The 21574-nt window shown below is 35.9% G+C and overlaps 1 protein-coding gene and 1 long non-coding RNA gene across 6 annotated transcripts in view; both read left to right on the top strand.

Annotated features, from left to right (window-relative positions):
* METTL25 (methyltransferase like 25) overlaps positions 1-6376 on the top strand; it is a 58908-nt gene extending 52532 nt beyond the window's left edge. For 4 of the 5 annotated variants that reach the window (XM_416122.8, XM_015283397.4, XM_040706293.2 and 1 more), the window contains exons 10-12: positions 776-850; positions 1445-1516; positions 3023-3312. In XM_416122.8, the coding sequence (XP_416122.6) occupies positions 776-850; positions 1445-1516; positions 3023-3121 (246 nt within the window). In that variant the 3' untranslated portion in view covers positions 3122-3312. Of the gene's footprint in view, positions 1-775; positions 851-1444; positions 1517-3022; positions 3313-3431 lie in introns of those variants that run through there. The other variant, XR_005862546.2, reaches the window with a different exon arrangement.
* A 49-nt stretch (positions 6377-6425) lies between these two features.
* On the top strand, positions 6426-14986 carry LOC121113460. The gene is made up of 2 exons (XR_005862547.2): positions 6426-6654; positions 9012-14986. It is a non-coding gene; the product is annotated as an uncharacterized LOC121113460 (long non-coding RNA).
* Positions 14987-21574: the final 6588 nt, after the last annotated feature.

Here is a 21574-nt window from a genome sequence, read left to right on the forward strand (position 1 = left end):
TAAATTTCTTTGTGACTGGGCACTACAGGCGCTATCTGCTATGCTGCAGTGGCCACCAGGGACTGAAAGGGGAGGAGTGTTTGGTTCAGCCAAGCTCTTCATCTACTCTATCAAATTCAGCCCCAAGTCACCACATTTGCAGTTATAGTGGCAGTGCTGGCAGTGTTGAATCAAGTAATTGGGAAAAAAAGATGAGAGTATGTAGTAGTTCAAGGTGAATAGAAAAACTTCTATTTCAGACATGGGTTACTTGTAGTGGAATGACACTAAGTATTATTTCCAGAATCTGACAGTAGGTTTTGTAATGTGAAATACCATCCAGGAGTCCTAACTGAAGCATGTTATTCTGACACCACTCTTCATCTATTTAAATAAATCTCTTGGGCTGGGGGGCACACAAGACAAGATATATAGGAAAGGAAATGAGAATGTTATCTCCACTTTGCTGTGTAATATGCATTTAAGAATGGATAGAACTCTCTGAATAATGAATATATCTCTGTATTTCATGGCAGTGCAAAATACTGTCTGTAGAACAGTAATTGCAAACGAGAACTGAGAAACTGTTATTGGAAAATTATTATAGACCTTAGTAAATTGCTAATTTCACCAAAAAAAAAAGAAAGAAAGAAAGAAAGAAAATAAAGAAAGAAAGAAAGAAAAAGCCATAGATTTCATTTTGTAGGATGACTTTCAATTATGAAAAACATATTTCATATTTCAAAACTAGAATGACTCTGATACCTTTTTTTGTTTTGTTTTTAATTCCTTGCAGCTTCCAGACAGTTGTATAATGGATTACTATGAAAAATACAAGCACAGAATGAATGAGCTTGAAGCATTTAATATGGTAAAAGTTATAAGATTAATACCATTACCTTGTATATATGTGGTAGTTTAGAACAAAGCCCTGTTAAGTTTTTTGTGGAGGTAGACTGTCTTACATTCTTGTATGCAATCTCAAAAACAAAGCAGCTCCACTTCCAAACTTCTCATTCCAAAACTGTATTAGGTGTCAGTAAAATAATAAAGCGAACACATGGAAGATTCTTTTTCAAGAGGGACCATTACCCTGGAAAATAAAATGTTAGTCTCCTTTTAAACCTAGAATGGTCTCCATGCAGTTATTTCATAAAAATTCTTTATATTAAAATTCATTATTTCCCTCTTTAAAATTGTTCTGCCTCATATAATATCATTTTCATGTTGGACAGCACTTCAAAACCAACTAATAATGTAGTTTTCTAGTTTTATGGCTTTCCATGTATTTTTGATCTTTAACATAATCTGTTTTGAAGATGTCCATCCTACTAGGTGACATTTGTACAACAAAACCCCTAGAAAATGATTGACCTTCCTGGTATTATTTTGTTGAAGTGGAGCCACTGGGAAGTGTATTGGCTCCCTTTCCCAATATCATAATAGTATCTAATCTTTCTTTCAGCTAAAGGTTGTGCTAGCTCCCTGCGTAGAAGTTTTGATACTTCTGGATCGTCTTTGCTACCTCAAGGAGCAGGTATTTTTGCATTACATTTTATGGTACCTAAAGGCTACATCAGTGAAATGAGACTATTTCAGCCCACTTATTACTGTGCAGACAAAAGTCTCTGTTGTAGAATTATTTTCTCATATTTGCGAAAGTATAAGCATTCATTCCATTTAGTATAAACATATGCCCAGCAGATGTTTTTATTTTCAGCAAAGCAGCAACAGTAAAGCTTATGTTCCTTTAATCGAATAGTAATTACGAGTCAATAAATGATAAAAAAATGAATAAATTGTATATGCAACAAATCTAATTTAATATGACATAGAGATTATTAAAAGAAATATTGGAAATGCTCAACAAACATTATACTGCACATTTTAGAGCTTCCAAAGGATATTTTTTAGAACATATAATTCAAGAAATTTTTAATTAGGTCCCGTTACATTATTTTTATTGTTTTTTAATGAATATCTGTGATGAGAAAGGTACACTTTTTCCAACCATATGGATCAACTGAAGTACATTCGATAAACAAATGCTACTATATTTATTCTGTAATGATTTATATCACAGTGTTTCTACTAACACTAATTTTGAGCTTGACTTGATAAACTCAGAAGCATCAATCACTCTTTCTCTGCACTGGCAAACGTATTTTTGGACAAGCAACAATTTGATTTGAGGACATGGTAGTAGCATCTTCCAGCTCCTGCTTTGGGCCATGGTGAAAATGAAATTTTAATATACAGTTTAAACCCATTCATGTGAATAGCTGTTTTTCCACTATAAACCTTTCATTTTAACAACTTCTTTTTATCATATGTAAAAATTCACTTTCTTCTCTGCCACAGAGCTCTTGGAACAATTGAGTTGTAGTAAATGTATGTTTTTGTTCTAGCTGGTATTTTTACAGAGAGACAATTTGAAATATTTAAATAATGATGTATTTTCCCACATGCCAACCAGTTATAAATCACACAGGGATCTGTACGATTTCCAAGACAGGAGATCAGACTTGCTGCATTTAGTTCTAATTTACCTTTTCTAAATGTAATATACCCAGTGATTTAATCTTGTACTGGTTGATTTACAAAATATGTTTAGGAAGAAAAAGTAGAAATGATAAAAGCCATACGCAACATGAAGACCAGATCCAGCTGGCCTTATTCGTTTGAAAAGTCAGTTAATTAGCTGCAGTAGTAGAATGTGCTGCATAAAACAAGTAGGACTTGATCCTTAATATATTTTCTCTAGTTCAACTGGGAAAAAAAAAAAAAAAGCTTTATTGATGAAAGAGGCGGTAAGTTGTCATTTCACGGTGCCAGAAATAGTTTAATGACTTTAAGATATATCCTTCTTTGCATTTCCTTTTTTTCACAACAAACTTTCACTATTTTTATTGTTAGATACGTGTTTTTCCTGTTTTGCATTAAGAATATTTTTTGGGGGAGGGGGAAATGCGGATCTATTACTATATCTTAGCTTTTAAGTCAAACACATTTTAATGTACTTCAATCATATATCACTTTTCAGAACAACATTGCCTGGTCAGGACTTGTGAAGTTATTCGATCCCGTGAAATCCCCCAGATGCTATGCAGTTATTGCTCTGAAGAAACAGTCGTGTCTTTAAGTGGAAGCAAACTGCAGATAGGTTGAAAGCTCTGAACTGATACTGCTATTTCCTCACTGCTCTTTTTAATTGATTCCTCAAGTATACTGATACGTTTGGCAACTATTTACTTTTCAGCTGCAAAAATAATAAATGCAATGCCTCTGTGAATCGTAAGAAATAAATTGTGATCTGTACTTCTTTTATAAATACCACTGCTTCCTCATGTCAGTTATTAAGTAATGCAGAACATATGATTTTCTTATAAAAGTTATGACCTGTATTATGTGATTAACATTTTAAAATAATTTTAATGTTTCTTCTTTTTAAGGCACCATTCTTATCTATTGCTGGCCCTCCTCTTGGTATTTTTAATCTCAAGATTATTCTTCCATAGATATTTTCAAATGTTCCAATGGATGACATCAACAATCTCAGGCAAGCCTGGCTTTTTTCTTTTCTGGATTCAGATCACACATAGTTTAAACAGAAAATTAATCTGTGTTATAGACAAGAAGTGCATAGACTAAGTGAGTCTTTGTGCTTCTCTGCTCTCCAAGTGAACTAAAACAGCTTACTGTAGAGCAACCCTGAAGAGTCCAGAACCTTCTAAGACTAGATACTAAATACCCACAAAAGGGGGTTTTGTATTAATCTCCTCTTCCTTCAGGCATGTTCCTGACATGTCTTGCTTGCCAGTCACTCTGAAAAAAACAACTGAGTGTGATGCAATCCATTGTATCCCAATATTAAAGAATCAGCTGCCCTGCTGGAGTTCACTCTAATCTTTGGGTTTTATCAGAAACCTATTATCTGGCTCAAATGTATTGGGTATAAGTATAAAAATTTTGGTGCCTAAATGAGTTGAAACTTGCTAGGTAGTTTCTGCTTGGCCATACTGACTTTAAGAGTGGGAAATTTATTTGTTGATGCGTTCATCCCAATGGATTGCCTCCTTAAACTTCCAGATATACTATCAATTAAAAAAAGAGAAAGGTTTCTATTCTAAGTCCTAGTGCTTTTATTAGAACTTTCCAGTGAATACAAAAAATAATTATTTACAAGGAGTATTTAAAAAGGCCGACCAATAGAATTCAACATTAAAAAATAAAACCAGAAAATGCAACTTTGGTGGGCAGCAAATGAGAGAAACAGAAAAAAAAATTATATTAATTAAATAGTGACAGTAATAGATTTGGGAGTCAAATTGAGATTCAGATCTGAGGAGCGATAAATCTTATTCTGTTTCAGTCTGCAAAATATAATGTGAGCTTTTGAGCACGGCCAATCAAGAAAAGAGAAGTAGGGTATTTTTCTAACAAGTCACATCTCTTTTCATGTATTTTCTTGGAAGAAATATATTTTTTTAGTAGTGTAGGTAAGTTCACTGCTGTCTGTTTTCGGACATTCAGTCCTTACTAGCTCCGTGGATCTGCTGAATGTGGTGGATGTCCTAGTAACGGAGGACACTGAGAAGATGGAGTTACTGAACACCTTCTTTGCTCCAGTCTTTACTGCTACAACTTCCCCTCAGAAATTGCAGACCCTGGATACAGGGGTAGTATCTAGAGAAAGGAAGGCTTCCCTTAGTCGGGGAGTATCTGATCAGAGATCGTCTAGTCAAACTTGACCATAGATCCATGAGGCTCAGTGGGATGCATCCATGAGGGCTGAGGTAGCTGGCAGAAGTGACTGCCAAACCACTCTCTATCATCTTTGAAAGGCCATGGAGAAGTGTCTGAGAACCAGAGGAAAGCCAGTGTCACTCTGCTCTTCAAAAAGGGCAAGAAGGAGGATCTGGGCAACTACAGGACAGTCAGCCTCACTTCCATTCCTGGGAAAGTAAGTGATACAGCAGCTTATTCTGGATGCCATCTCTGAGCAAATGGAAGAAAAGAAGGTTATCAGGAGTAGTCAGCATGGATTCATCAAGGGAAAATCATGCTTGACGAATGTGGTAACCTTCTATGATGTCATGACTGGCTGGGTAGATGAGGGGCAAGCAGTGGATGTTGACTTCAGCGCAGCTCTTGGCACTGTATCCCACAACATCCTCATGGATAAGCTTAGGAAGTGTGGGATAGACAAGTGAACAGTGAGTTGGATTGAGAATCAGTTGACTGGTAAAGTTCAGAGGGTTGTGATCAGTGGCTCAGACTACAGTCAGAGACCTGTAGCTAGTGGCATCCCCACGGGTTTGGTAGCAGTTATGGTCTTGTTCAACATCTTCATCAATGACCTGAATAAAGGATAGAATGCACCTTCAGCATGTCTGTTGTTTAGGCAAAGCTGGGAGGACTGGCTCACACACTAGCAGGCTGTGCTGCCATTCTGGTCACTTTGGAGAGGTGAGTGGAGAAAAGCCTGATGAGATTCAACAAGGGCAGGTGTAAAGTTCTGCACCTAGGGAAGAATAACTGTATGCATCAGCACAGGTTAGGGCAGGCATGTCCAACTCACAGCCTGTGGGCCACATACAGCCCAGTGCAGCTCACAGTGTGGCCGCTCCCTCCCTGCCCTTTGTCGTTATGGCAATGGTTCTTCTGCATGAAGCAGCTTGGCCCAGCCCTGGGCGGGCAGCCGTCACTCAGCAACAACCAAATGTTGGTGAGCAATTAACTCTGGCTGAGCTGAAATCAGGACATGGGGCATAGTGCAGGGCTAACTCAAGTTCTGACAAATATGTTTATGCATTTTGATACACTGGCTAAACACAGTGCTGTGAACAGCAAAAAATACACAGCTGTGCTTCCTTTTTGATATAAGAATCTGAGAATAGGTTTCAACATTGCCAAGAAATTACTGTTTGTTTTTTTTTAATATTTGTGACTTCATTTCTCAGTTGACATAAATACATGACTTGCAAATTTTCAAATGGAATGTATAGAATTGCAATCAGATATTAAACTAAAAATACTGATGATGTTTCTGTACTGGACTCTTATAAGCCCTGTTTTAGCAGAAAGAAATATCCCTCACTTCACAATCACGCCTTACTCATGTCACCACTTTGGCAGTACGTATATTTGTGAACAGCTGTTTTCAAGGAGGAAGTGCAGAAAGAGTAAAATCTCATCAAAAAGCTCTGTTGAACACCTTGAGAATTCACTGAGAATGGCAAACACTTCCATTGAACCAGACTGATGCATTAGTGTCACAAAATCAAATATCCCACCAGTTCAGTGTTTTTTTTTCTCTCCCTTTTTTATGTTTTAATAAAAAATAGCAAAAAAATCTTTTTTTTTACTTACATACATTAACTATATTATATATTTTATAAGGGCTGATCTGAAAGTAATTCTCCTGTTTTATGATGTTGGCCCAGGATATCAGAGGCAGATGTTGGTGGTATGGCAGTAGAGGTTGAACCTTCCCACCAGTATTTCGTTACATTTATTATTGTGTGACAGATGACAGCAGAGGGGCAGAATGGTGTCTGACATGGAACTCCTGATGAAGCAAGGGTGTGTCCTTGAATTCCTCCACGTCGAAAAAATGGCACCGTTGACATTCATTGACACTTGCTGAATGTTTGTGGAGACCAATCAGTAGAGGTGAGCACAGTGAGGCAGTGGGGTGGTGCCTTTCAGCAGTGGCAACAGTGACAGTGGGTCACCTCTGCTGGTGCAAGTTTTTATGAGTACGGCATGCAGGCTCCTGTTCATCACTGATGAAAATGCAGAGCTAATGGTGGTGACTATGTTAAAAAATAGTGTTCTGTAGCTGAGAATTTTCTCTATCAGATAGTGTTACAGTGCTCACTGTATCTTTTGTAGTTTCCATGGAAATAAATAGCAGGCATTACTTTCAGAGCAGCCTATGTTTACGCAGCCCAATAAAATTCCTCTTCACTTGGTGCAGCCCAGGCAAACCAAAAGATTGGACACCCATGGGTTATGGGCTGATGTACTAGAGAGGAGCTCTACAAAGAAGGAGCTGGGTGTCCTGATGTACAGCAGGTCGACTGTGAGCCAGCAGTGTACCCTTTTGGTCAGGAAGGCCGATGATATCCTGGAGTGAATTAAAAAGAGAGTGGCTAGCAGGTGGAGGGAGGATATCCTCCCCCTCTGCTCAGCCCGGGTGAGGCCACATCTGGAGTACTGTGTCAAGTTCTAGGCCCCTCAGTTCAAGAAATGCAGGGGACTGCTGGAGAGAGACCAACATAGGGCCACAAAGATGATGAGGTGCCTGGAGCATCTCCCTTATGAGGAAAGGCTGAGAGGCCTGGGACTATTCAGCCTGGATAAGAGAAGACTGAAGGGGGATCTTATAAATGCTTATACATATTTAAAGGATAGGGGTCAAGAGGATGGGGCCAGGCTCTTTGTGGTGGTGCCAAGTGACAGGACAAGGGGCAGTGGGCACAAACTAGAAAATAGGCAGTTACATCTGAACGTGAAGAAAAATAACTTCACTTTGAGGGTGACAGATTAGTGGAACAGGTTGCCCAGAGAGGTGGTGGAGTCTCCTTCTCTCAAGATATTCAAAAACTGCCTGGATGCTTTCCTGTGTAACTTTCTATAGGGAACCTGCTTGGGCTAGCTAATTTCCAGAGGTCCCTTTCAGTGCCTACAATTCTGTGATTCTGTGATCCAGTACGTGCTTCTCACATTTATTTGGCCGTAGCAGGTTCAATCCTTAGAGTTGCTAAACAGTTGCAATACTCAAGGAAATCAACTTCAGCTGCAGGTGCTCACGGCATCTCTGGAGACAACTAAAAAGAGAAAATGGGGCTTTCCATGTATGAGATTCTTTGTTATATAGAGAGTACTGAGGAAAATAACAAGCTGGTAGATTCTTTACCCAGGAGAGAAATCAAAAGAAATAAAAATCTTTTCTTAACCTCTAAGCATCTGGAAGGAAATATGAATAGTATCTAGTATAAGGAAGCAATTTAAGGTAAATAATGTTTAAAAAAAAGATGAATAAAAATATAAAAAAACAGATTCATTATATTGGCTTTGCTAAAGGGTGGTGTCTAATTATTAGTATAGAGACTTGTCATCCTAACCTTGTGTGCTGTTGGAAAATTTTACTTGGAGTTCTAATTGCCTTTGTTGTGTTATAAGTTGTTTTTTCTGCTTTTTCAGACCACATACCAAAAACTGGGCATATATGGTGTCCAAACATATTTGACTGAATGCAAGTTTTTAAAAGTACCCTGTATTTGAAAAAAAAAAAAAAAAAAAAAAAAAAAAAAAAAGTTGCATCAGCAAGGTCTTCCTGGTTTAATTTGAACACACTCCGTATTACATAGGGTATATGTATTGCTAATTTTGTGTGATGCTTTGCTGTGCATAAAGCTATCTGAATTACAAGTTAAATTCTTACAACTATTTTAAGAGGACATTTGGAATAGTTTAGAATAAGAAGCACGTCTCTAGCCCAAACACTTTCCTACTGTTTCAGAAAGGTCTGAAAAAAATTTCATGCCCCCACAGCAACTTTTCAGGCTTTTTCAGTACTTTTCACACTTTGTAGTCTATACAGGCAATGACAGAGGCAGCGTGCTTCTTAGAATAATAACTATCAAGAGGTTTATGTAAAGAGTTTGCATTCAACCAAATCAGTTGCTGTCTGCTCTCAAAGCTGTTTCAAAGATTGAGATGCATGAGGTATTGTTTACATAATGGAAAAATCCCCAAAAGTAATCAAATTGAATAAAATGAATTTTCTTTGTGGTTATTGCCAGTGGTTCTTCCATAATGTAAACAGTATCTTAAATATAATGAAGTCTTTTGATAGAAAGGAATCTATTTTCTTTCACTATGAAAGTGAGCTATGTATCTTGAGGATACTCTCTGAGGAATTGTGGATATACCTGCTTTCCCTGAGCTGTTTGCCCAATTCTGTTTGTGGCACGTCTATGCATTCTGTAGCAGAATTGGTGTGATTTATTTATATTTCTTAGGGCTGAAAGCTTGGAGAGACAGGAGGATGCGCAGCATATGTGTGCAGCCTTAATATCCAAGGGTATGTTGTAGTCCTAAGATATCTCAGCCTGCTTTCTTTGCCAATAAACTTTAATTCTGAAGTCTCAAATCATGCATTAGAACATCACCTCACAAAATATCTTGCACTGATCTAGTTTCTGGACTTTGGTTTCAAGTCTTTTTCTGATCTTATTATTATTATTGCGAATGTTCTCCATTTATAGTATTCATTAATTTACGGTTAAAACAACAGCCATTCATTAGGGATAGTAATCATTTATTAGGTGTAACAATGCTTTTTCTATTTCATGATAGAGTTAAAATCTTGAGACTCAAAATCTGTATGTCCTATGATGACTTCAATTCTTCACACGATAAGCATGTTAAAGACATCTGGCTGGTGACAGCTCTATGTCCTTTTGTTGATTGGAGTATTCTTACCTGCCATTACTTACTGGAACAGACATTTTTCCTAAAAACCTTTCATAACTGTCATTGTATTGCCAGTGATCATTGACACTAAGTGCAGGTGGTAAAAAAAGAACCAGCACCAAGAAAGTCTTCCCTGCTTAGGTGTGAAATAACAACTGAGAATGGTGCTTCAGACATCTTTTTCTCTAGGAAGCATCTGAATATTCAGTCTTTGTCAGCATTTTAAATCTTTTTTCTCACATGCCTTATCATTTTTACTGATCATATGTCCTCCTTATAATTAATTTATATACTGGTGCTTTGAAAGAGGTCTAATCCATGCTAGACAATGAGCCATGACAAATTTTGAGTGTCTGTAATCAAATCAGGACAGAAATGAAGTTGTTCAGACAAGTTAGTTGGCCACCTAACACTTAGAACTGTGATTTTAGCTTCCTTCATTTCTGAGATCTGCTCAAATTTTGCAGTTTTCAAGGTTCCTGTACTTCCTGCCAAGTGGGAGTGCGGCCTAATTCTTTGGGATCCACCTGCTGGTGTTTCACTATGTTCATCTGAAACAACCGACTCAATCTGGTGGCTCTAAACTTTGTATTTCCAAGCAGCTGCTGAGTAAACCTTAGTTAGGTTCTTTGAATTTGCTTCTCTGTGGTTGTTATCATTGTTATATTTCAAAGTACCTTAGGAAAAAGAGTAAAATCCTTCTGAAGTTCAGGATGCCTCAAGGAAGTTGCATCACTGTGAGACATCTTGTTACTTTCTCCCTTAAAGACTCAAAATTAATTCCTGAAGATCAGGCAGATTAATAATTATCAGACAAACTAAGAGCCATAGAATATTAAAAATACTATACACAATATCTCCTCTTCAGGAGTCATTTTAGATTCAAGAGCTCTGAGGCATCTTCTACACAGAAATTCCAGTATACGGCCTCGTTATGCTCAGACCTCCAAGGAAACACACTAACATAATGAAGATTTGCCTCCAACTGTTAAAATGTCGTACACCAACCTTCCCAGTATTCACCTATATCCTCCCCAAGGCTGACTGCAATATTTGTATCAAACTGGAGAGGAATAAATATACAATTGTGTCACCATCCTAATAATGCTGTTCGTGATGACACTGATCTTGGGTGAGTGTGCATGTGTTAAAAGGCAACATACACTTAGAATAGATACCTAACATCAGAAGGCTTGTCAGATGTCTAGATAACATTACTAAAATCAATTTCACAGGCTTCTTCAGTCAGTTCAGTCTATTACTGCTACTTCAGTAAATATTGACTATCAATATTTGTACAAAATTTTTGTCTTGTGGTTTATATCTATATATGGGCCTTTTTCATAGTACAGTTTTGTCACTCATCAAAGCAGTAAATGACTTCAAATAATTGTGGATTCCAAGGAAATCAGAAAATGGTTTCTGAATTACTGATGAAATTTAGAAGAAATTGAAATTGTACTGCATTAGTTTGTTGGGTGGGAAAGAACAGTATGTACACAGATTACACCATAAGGCATATAGTTGGCCAGAATTTGTTAAACTCGTGAACACAAGACACATAGGCAAGATAATATGGACAAAATATCTGACATTTGCAGCTACTGTAAAGTATATAATCATTCTTTACAAATTGTAGGAAGAAATGTAATTATCTAATTCAATGGAAATACAAGAAAGTATGAGTTTTCAGCAATTAACGGGGTTGTGATTTTAAACTTATCTAATCTAGGGACTTCAAAAGTGAAAAATCCTTTCAGGGCAGCAACATGATACTGTTCACCCCATAAGATTAAGCTATTTCCTACATCACATTTATTTTATATCTATAATATAATCTATTCTCTACTTCTGATCTGTGCTTCCTTTTTTTTTTTTTTTAATCTGAAGTTTACCACTGAATTATCTCTTTCAGTTATAGTTGAAGTGTCTCCATTTCCTTTTGTGTATAGCACATGCTAACAACGTGCTATTGTTCACAAAACTGTACAAACATTTAAGTTTTCACTACAAATTTCTCAGTTTTATGTGAGACTCCTTCTCTTTGCACAGACCAATGCAAATCTTTTCACGTACATAGAGATGTTGTCAAGGCAGCTTTCATTGTGTTTCACATGGAATGTATCAAGAAAATCAAGACACTGTAAATCTACTCAGCCAACAAATCAGATTGTTAGACCTAAGCTCAGATTGCCTTAACACACAAGCTGTCAACTCTTTCACGAAGCGCTGATGAAAAGAGCAAAGTTGTTTGCTTACTGAATAACTTGATAGTGTCTGGCACTGAGTGAGAAAATTTGAAATCATAAAAAATTGTGATCACCTCTCCTGATTACATGAACCTTCAGATACAATAACTAAAACGTACAGTTATAAATCTACATTGTTTATTACACTTTCTATTATTAGAGTCATGAATAAAGACTGGCAGCAGAAGCAGCCATGCTGTTTCTCAACTATAAATCCTAAATACACTTGTTAGTCTTAGAAAGGCTGAAATAATCAAAAAGACACTTAGATGTTATAAAGTGTAGAAAGAACTGTACGTTGCTTGGATAAATGTGCCGGTTGCTAACGCTTTTATACTCTGTGGCATGGGTATCAATTCAAAGAATACAGTTCTCAAAATACTCAATGGACAGCAACAAGATCTTGAACGATTATTTATTGGCACATGCATTAATAGTCAGCAAAAGAGGTAAGATTGATTACACCAAAATTATTGCTACATTGCTTATGATAAAAAAAATGAAACAGAATTAAATGGAAACAAGTGAAAATATAAAACCTTACTTCACTGGAAATTTTAACTTTAATTTGAAAATATGAAGAACAGTACTGAGTCATGTAATGAATGCATATCATTCAGATTATCTCTAGATGGATTCTTGATTCTAAGTAAAAATTTTATGGCCAGCAAACATTTAAAAAAACATGTTCATTTGTTTTTCACACTGAACTCTGGTTCATCACTGAAATCTTCCTGGTGTATAGCAAGAGAAAATTCAAATAGCTGTTTGTGTATCTTTTATTACTAGTAATATCTTTCTTTACTTTAAAACCCTCAGGATTTTCTTTTCTCCATTCACTGGTCGGTTAGCAACAAGAGCACTGATTACAGTGATAAGGAGTTAAATGACACTCTTTGTTCCTAAGATCAACTCAAGTGAAACGCAAGTGTCAGCCTGTACTGTTACTGACACCAATGGTGAAATTTCCATTCCCTCTATTATAACTGTCTTTATGAATAAGGAAAGTAAGATTTAACCCTAATTTTTCAAAAAGCAACATTTGCTACAGTAATTCAGTAGAATATCTCGAGAGCATGATTTTGTTGTAAACTTAGATTTCCTTTCCTTCCTTTGTGCAAAAAATAGGACACTGTAAAACAAAGAACTGAATTTATATAAATGGTGTATTTCCTCATTTAGTATCTCTATCAGCACTTTGCAGGCTTTACATCCCTTATTCATGAACTACGTGTTAAAGAAAGTAATGTTAATTAATAATCCTTTGTGTAGAGCCCGTTAATTCAATACAGAACCTATTACTGTAGATTGAGATACATAATTTTTGATTGATTTTTACAATTCCAAATGAGATGTGTTGCTCATAATGGAATGAAAAATATTTTCTATAGAAAATGTTTTTAGGATGTGATTTTATTGAAAATATTTTCCATCAGGACTTGAAAATTATGTACCTGGATGTAGGATCTCACTGAATAATGAAAGTAATATTTCAGGATGTCAGTGGGAAAAATTTTCAAGAACTTTCCTAGTTATTGCAATTTAACATTTAGCTTTAAGACAACATAAGTTAATTAAGAATAAAATGTACCACAGTTATTCATTCATGTATTATTGAAATGTTGCAGTTTCTTATGTTGCTAATTTATTTTTCCTTGGCAAACTGTATCTAAGTTTCCAAAAAGGCAAATCTAGGAACATGCATTTTTTTACACATTAACATTCTACAATTCTATTGAATGAAATCAAAGTATTGTGTTTTGGTAAATAATGTAGTGTTTCTCCCTTAAAACAACTGCCAAAGCAAATCTCAACACATGCAAAAAGAGATTATGGTTCACAGTAGGCATGTTTCTTTACCAGACTGTCCCAGGAAAATAATGTCAGTTTTATTCACTGTTTTGTGGTCAGCTAAGATTTGAAACCATCTTTAAGTTCTGATTCTCCAGCTCAAGTAAGGAATGTCTCATCTACTTTACCCCATGTAAAACTGTCAAAGAGCACATAAGGCCATTAGTGTGTTGATAACTCAAAGTAATTCTGTGTTTTCCAGCATAGCCAGAATAAGGATAAGCTTTAGTATTGCTACCACTGGTTACTTGTTACCTCTTCAAACCTCATGAGCATGGCTCCAATAGAGCTGTCTCAGTGTTTGGGACACACTGCCACCAGTTATGGAAATCAGTCTGATTTGTGCCTGACATGTCTGTTCATCCCAGTGAGTTACCATTCCAGCACAGTGGTCAGTCGTTTAGGAACTGTTCTCATCTTCCATGCTGAACTTCTCCAAGCTGTTCTCCTCAACTCATGTTGAGGTTGGTTTTGTATCTTGTGAATCTCAAATACAGAAAAGTTTTGGCCCTGATTTTTATGATCCTTACAGTTGAGTAACTTGCATACTCGCTTTCTATTTTTCCACTCAGTTAATGTTGTCCAGTTGGCAACAGTATAGTTAAACATCACAGCCAGAAACATAAATACGCTGTAATCACAATATGTGGTGATCTCTATCATATTTTCTTTCTTTCTTTCTTATTCAAATACAGTATTTTCTAGGTTTGAGTATCAGATCTCTTTTCTGTCACTAAAACTAAAACAGTGGTATATCAGAAAATTTAAATTCTGTTCTTAGAAGAAGAGGTTGAGTTTTAAACTGAATATGCATGCTTTGGAAAGTATGGGTCTAAAAATCTACCTCAGTTTTTACTTTGGAGATCATCATTTCTTTATTAGAATTAGTTGTCTTCTTCATATTTCTTTTACATTCTCTTTTCACAGTGGCCTGGAGAAGGATATGAGCACTACTTTATATTGGCAGTGGCAGGCAGAACTCAGTATGCAAAGTACAATGACGTTTTGTGAGTGGAGGTGATCTGAAAAGTCACAGTTTAATCATGTGTTATCAAAATTGAAGTATATGCATGGACCTATTCTAAGAACTAAATTAAAATACTGTCTAAAATCTGATATGTTTTCACTGCAGAGAATGGAAGATTTTTCGTTTTCTCCGATTGCATTTTTATTTCCCAAGAAAATTGTTACAGAACTTGCTGTCTTCTTGCAGAGGTGACACTGTGCTTCAGAATACAGCAGGGAATACTACTGCATACTACTGTGGGTGTCTTTTTTATTGAACTAGTGTGCAAGTTGAGAGCCAGCTTCACAGACTTGTCATTGAACATTGTGGTGCATATTGTTGTTCCCAGGTTGTCTAGAGGACATTATTGAATAGATCTGGAAAATAAATAAATAACCCCCAACTGTGTTCAGAAGGTGTGTGTTATGTGTGATAAATCATAAACACCCTCCCTTCTTCTTGGCAGAAAAGCACCTTTGATGTACACTATCTACATTATCAGTACATTTGCATTCTGACGTAGTCCTCTTCAAAACAAAATGTTCTTTAAAGTGCTTTTCCAAAACTGACCTTCACTCTTGAAACATCTCAGGGAAGCTATCCTATTGTATTAGAAATGTAATATTTATCTTTAATATTTAATTCCTGAGACTTTTCACCTCTTCTTTCTTCATTTATTTATTTTTCCTTCCAGTTACATGATGATGTATTGCTGGAGAGAAGTACCCTTTTCCAGTTGAAGTGAAAGTATGCAACACATATTTTCCAGTAATCTAATAAACCTTTCATATAGAAAATAAATCCTGAATTTGTTTTGTAGATGTTCAGAACAGCCGTGCCCATTGCAAACTGTTCCAATGCCATAATACGTAGAGTCACGGTCACTTTCTTCAGTTTGCATGGCCTTCAAAAAAATAAATAAATAAAATAAATAAAAAATAAAAAAATTCCAGTGGTCCGCTCTCAGAAACTGAGGACAATTGTTCTAGAGAGCAGTTTTATGTAAGACAGCTTACCAATGAAAATGTGAAATTCCTAGTGTTTGTTGTGAAAGTTAGCTGCAGTCCTATTAATATATTTCTTTGTTTTCATCTAATCAATGAGTCTGCTGTTGAAAATGATTTTTAAAGTGTTTGCGTTCAGTTCCTGAGAGATTTTTTAGTTGATTACGGTCTTAAAAGGCCAGGCCTCATACCTCTGCAATTTGTTGCTAAGAAGATGCCCTTAAATGAACACAGGTAATAAATTACTTCCCATAACAAAACAAGCATGCAACACTGAAACATATCAGAAGTATATTACGAAGCATTCCTATTTTCTGGATTGAATTTCATCTTACTTTGCAAAAGGAGTGTGTAAGTGCTAAATAAACAAACAGAAAACCATTGTGACAAATTAATTAGTTAATTTAACTCCTTATTTTTATGTGAATTTTTATGTGAAACTCCTTCTGGTTTATGTGAATTCCACTCCAAAGTGGAAAATACATGTACTACTTCAGCTTAATTTAAATCTTTTCTGAAGAGCTTAAAGTTAGTCTGCAAGCTGCGTAACCTGGTTTTGGCTCATTGCTCACTGCTGAATTCCCCCCATTGTGAACTGCACTAGCAGATCATATTTATCTCTCATATTTATTGTCTTGGACTATACATTAATTTCTGTAGGGAATAATTGCTGGCCTGCAGATGGTTCACAAACGGTATGGAATATTTACATTTTCCATTGCTTTGTTTTCTGACTGGATAGTTTCTGCAGCAAAGCAAGGTCTGTTTCTGCAGACCTTGGCTCATCTGCTTAGCTTCACTGCTCTAGTCCTGTTTAGGTCATGAGGCATTACGCTGTAATAATAAGTGAGGAATATCTTTAAGGATCATGAGCTGGAACAACAAGAATAGTAATTGAAGGGAGGACTGATGATGGATTATAAATTATGAAATATATTTCTTGTGACTATTAGAGCATCTGATCAAAATTAGCTTGTTGTAACTACTCATTTAATGAAGAACATTTACGATAATATTTATGGAGCACAAACATAAAATGGCACAAACAAAGCCAAGGAATTTTTTTTTTTTAATATAAAATCAATAGTTTAAGTAAACATTTCTGAAGTATATTCATACCAGACTTTCTGCGAGATAAATTTGGTATGTGTAATACACAGATGTATTATTTATATTCATATCATGATCAAATTAGCATGCCATGAACCAATAAGAGAGAGAAGGAAGTCCAGACATTTGATGCCAGAGAGAACATTGCATGATATGCAGACTGTACATTCAAAGAAAGTGCAAAAAAAACCCAGCCAAATACATAGTGATTCTGACTTACCACAGGATGTTTTGGAAACAGCAACAATGGAAACTTTTTGTACTTTGTTTAGCTAGAATGGAAAACAAAAGCAAGACCAATTTAATTAATTAATGAAAAAAAGATGGTGACCATTTGGAACATTGCAAAAGTAAACCAAAATAATTGAACAGAATAGAAGGGAGAATTGTTTCTAGTTAGTGTATCTATTTTTACACATTCTGTGCTCAACACACATGAAGCTTTATAAATAATTATCTCTAATGGGAAAACTCTAAGCCAACTCAGTGGGCGTTAAAGATGTGAGGCAACATGTTTGACTTGTTTGCTTGAACATAACTATTTAATTTATAAAAATTATCATGCTTGTACTGTCACGGTGTATAAATGCATACCTTGCAGCGTGGAGTTCTGAACAGCACAGAATGATGAATCACTGATACTTCTTTGCCTCGATATATATTTCACAGTTTTTATGAAAATGTCAGAATTTGATGAAAGTTGCAATTTAGGCAAAGTCATAGTAATGCTTCCATTGAATTTTCCCATGTTTCTCTGTTTTCATTTATATTAATTTTTCAATTCTGGAAAAGAAGGTCACCTTGTATTTTTGTTTTGTGTTAGTAAATATTCCCACTGCTCTCTACTGAATATGAGATGAGGTAATACTGCCATGCGAACAATATCAATTTCAATCCATTATTTCAATCACTAATATGAATCTAAAAGTCATTATTTAGTAACCCCAGGAGCCTTTTGTTCCCATTTCCCACCCCCTTTATCCAAGCCTGTTATAATACTGGAATGATCAGGCAAAGAATTACATTAAAAATTCTTGTTTGGATTTCTTAGAGTGCATTTTCTGTCTGCTGGTCCTAATAATTCTTGTGACAACCCAAGGCTAGCTAACAACTAAGCACGCTTCATTGTATTTATTGGGCATGAGAGAGTGCTTTCACATTGCTCTTCTGCACTAACAATGTGAAACACCTTAAGAGAGGCTGTTAGCACTCACATCTGAACAGATATTTCTTCATCCTATCCTCTTTTTCTGACTATGAGTCATTCAGAAACTGGTATTTTTTTTATGATGAGAACAAAAATGCTATTTGCTTATTTTAACGCATCTTCTGATTTCCGAACTCTGTGGTTTCCTCAGGTCAGGTTCTTCCTGCAGTTAGATAACTGTGCTGAAAGAAGATTTTTCTGAAAAACATCTGAAAAAAGTTTGTTTCATGTAATGTGCATGCTCTTCTTCATGAATTTATTGACATTTCATAGTTCATGAGTTTGTTAAAGTTTTCTTGGAATGCTTCTAAATGCTTTGTTTGTAGAGATATCAGCCAAATAATTGGCATTTATAAAACAATACAATACCAGTTCTGTACTCCTACCAGCTCAGGATTTCCGGTACAAAAGGATCACTTGAATTGATGAGGACATGGTTCTCTGCGTGATCTGCAAACAATCTGTCTTTATTCCATGGAGAACACATAGAATTTGCTCAACCTTAGCTCCTTTTATAAGGCATTTACACTTACAAGAACACCAGCATATTTTCTATTACAAAAGGAGCATCAACAACCTACTTCTCATACACTTTTCCCAGGAAGTTAAATTAGTTTGTGTTTTTTTTTTATTATTATTATTTAATACAAATGTTCCTTTTATTGCAGTAATAAGTGGAAAAAAAGTAGAAAATCAACTCTTTGGCACAATATCTCTTTCACCATGTAAAACAAATGTTTAATGTCAGAGTAACAAGCCTTCAAGGCATCAACTTTTAAAGTCATCATCCCACATTAGCTAAGGAATGTTACAGTTATCCTGAAAGAAAAACAAAATCCTTACATCTGCCAAGAAAAAAAGAAGCTTAAATTCTACCTTCTAAGTTGCCCTTCCTTCACATTTCACGTTTGTCCCTGTGTATGCCTTACTATGTGTGGTACTATTATGTATTTTTGAAGACCTACCTGAACTTTAAAAGTATTACTGGAAAAGAAAATTATGAATTAAAAATGTGGAACTAGAGGTTGCTCTTGGTCCTGTGGAAATTGTTTAACTATGGTCTCGGGTTCCAGGGAGCCCACTGTTAATCTTGTGGCTTGCCCCAGTTCAAAGCACTGTCTACACTGCAGCTTCCCAAAAATGGAAGAGCTTGACAGAGGCTTTTTGTACAACTTCATTATGGATTGTTTTCCCTTCAGAAAAACTTGGGCAATGTTATACCACAGTAATTGCAAACTCTACAAATCTTTCCTCTCTAGCAGAACGATGACCACATCACCTTGCCAGGTTTCTGGCAATATTCCAGTCTTCTAAGCTTGCAGACTTTGGAAATCCATTTAGCTCCCTACAGAATATAAATTTTAGTATTTGCACATGGATTTAGTTCACAACTGAAAGTTTCCTGTTCAAAATCCACAAATTCTCTCTTCCAAATCCAGATAGAATATCTGCTTGGTTCAGAGAAATTCTGCAGAACTCCTCTTTGAAAGTAAGGAAGGAAGATATTATAGGACAATGTAATGGGAAGAAGAGAAAGAATGAATGTAACGGGAAGAAGAGAAAGAATGTTTTTTATAAAGGTATGTGCAATAGGACAATTGATCAACATAGATAATCACTTTTTTCCATCCTATCCGTCAGACCTCCACTCTCTCTCTATGCAGCAACTCTCTCTGGCTTTATAGACATAGCATTCCACACCTCCCTCCCCATATGTTGTACAATTGCCTTCCAGACCTGTCCTCAGTAGCTCACAACATACAGTCTTTTACATACAGTAATGAATACAAAGGTGGTGGGAAGATGAGCGTTAATGTTGGATTACTTCTTGCTTTACCTTTTCACCTTTCACCTATGGTGATGAGCAGCAGGACTCAAGTGATCAGCATCGAGCTGCATCAGAAGAGGGTCAGGCTGGGTATTAGGAAAAGGTTCTTAATCAAGAGGGTGGTCAGGCACTGGAACAGGCTGCTGATGTTGGAAACAGTGAACTCTGGAATGTCAGGTTACAAATCTTCCTGACTTCCTCACTTTGAGGACAATTACGTTCATCTTTTTATGACAACATTTCTGAAGTAAAACATGTCTTTTGGTTAGCCTTCAACCTTCTCCCATAACTAGACCCGTGATTTAATAGACTAAAACTATAATATAAGCTTTAGGCATACCTGACAGGAAAAAGTAAACCAGTAATATTTAAAAAGTATTTTAATTATTTGACTTTGAAAGTCAGTGTAAATATATATTGACATTCAATAAATACATATTTAAATTTAAACTAATATTTCAATAAATACAAATTTAAATTTAAATACATATTTAAACCTAAAATGGCTTTTAGACCCCACATTTATTATGATGATTCAATTCTAGACTCTGAAGAATGTAAGCAGAAAAAAATCTGACAAAATATTGAGAAGCATAGTAGAAAAAAATAATAAAAAAAAAGGTAAACATTTATCAAGAGGTATTATATCATTTTATATGTACAAAAATACACAAAAATACATACTTTCATCTTAGGCCATGGTTCCTCCGTGTGACTCACCTAAATTAGTTGGGAGTTATACATTTCAGATACTCTTGAGAAAGCCACAAGGAATGCATTGTGTTCTGCTGAGGATCACATCAGACAGTGCTGTTAGCTTACAGCTCAGGTGCTGAGGTCATGATCTGACTACACATTAAAGTCAGGTTTAGAGCTTGAGATCAAAAATCCTGCAGAGTGAAGACAGCATTAAGACACCATATTGTGGGCTTTTGTTAATTTCACAAAACAGTGGCTGCATTAACACACTTGATCTGGATCAAAAGCATATTACTGCATGATCTGGGAATGCATAGATCAAGTGTTAATGGCTGAGGTATTACAACATAAACCAGGTATTTGTCAAGTGCTTTTATTCTCATGTTTTCTGATTGATGCAGGATGCCTGAAAGGTAGCAAACAAAGGAAAAAAATATTGAATGATAAATAGAACAAGTAAAAAGGACTACCAGCTTTAAAATTCTAGAGGGATGTAGAGTTCTTTGAGCTGAACTTGACTGTCTTCAAAAACACTTGACAGAGGCTAGATCTGAAAGTGTTCTGTATTACTCCACATTGTGTGAAATAAGAGAGGGCTGTTCTTAACCACAGAATGAGAAGCGAAAATAGAAAACTTTCCGACTTACAGGAAGATGAAACACCTGAAATCTCGGAGGCTATTTCTATATACCAAATCATGATTTACATGTGAATAAAAACTGTAATGAATAGGAGGCTTACTCTTAACTCTCAAATTTTACTTACTTGCATTTTTACTTGGGTAGATCATGCAAAACTATCATCTAATCCAGTTTGAGCTTCATGCAGGAGTAAAGGCTATTTTGACACAGAAGATGCAAAGGAGGATGAATTACTGCAATTAATGAGAAAGATAGCACATGGAGATGATAATCAGGATACATGAAACAGTTCCATGCATGGCAATAAACAACACAATGCCTGGCTTTCAGAAGAAAATGCAGAAACTGAAAGTAACTGCATCACTTTCTAAGAATTTACCAGTGCTGGGAGAATCTGAAGAGGGAATGAAGAAACAGAAAATTAACCATCAGTCCAAAAGCAAATGAAACATTTTAAATTGGATATAGGTGCACAAGCTCATGTGCTGCCAGAAACAATGATCTTTCACTGAAA

This window comes from Gallus gallus, chromosome 1, assembly GCF_016699485.2.
Source record: "Gallus gallus isolate bGalGal1 chromosome 1, bGalGal1.mat.broiler.GRCg7b, whole genome shotgun sequence".
NCBI classification, from domain to species: domain Eukaryota; kingdom Metazoa; phylum Chordata; class Aves; order Galliformes; family Phasianidae; genus Gallus; species Gallus gallus.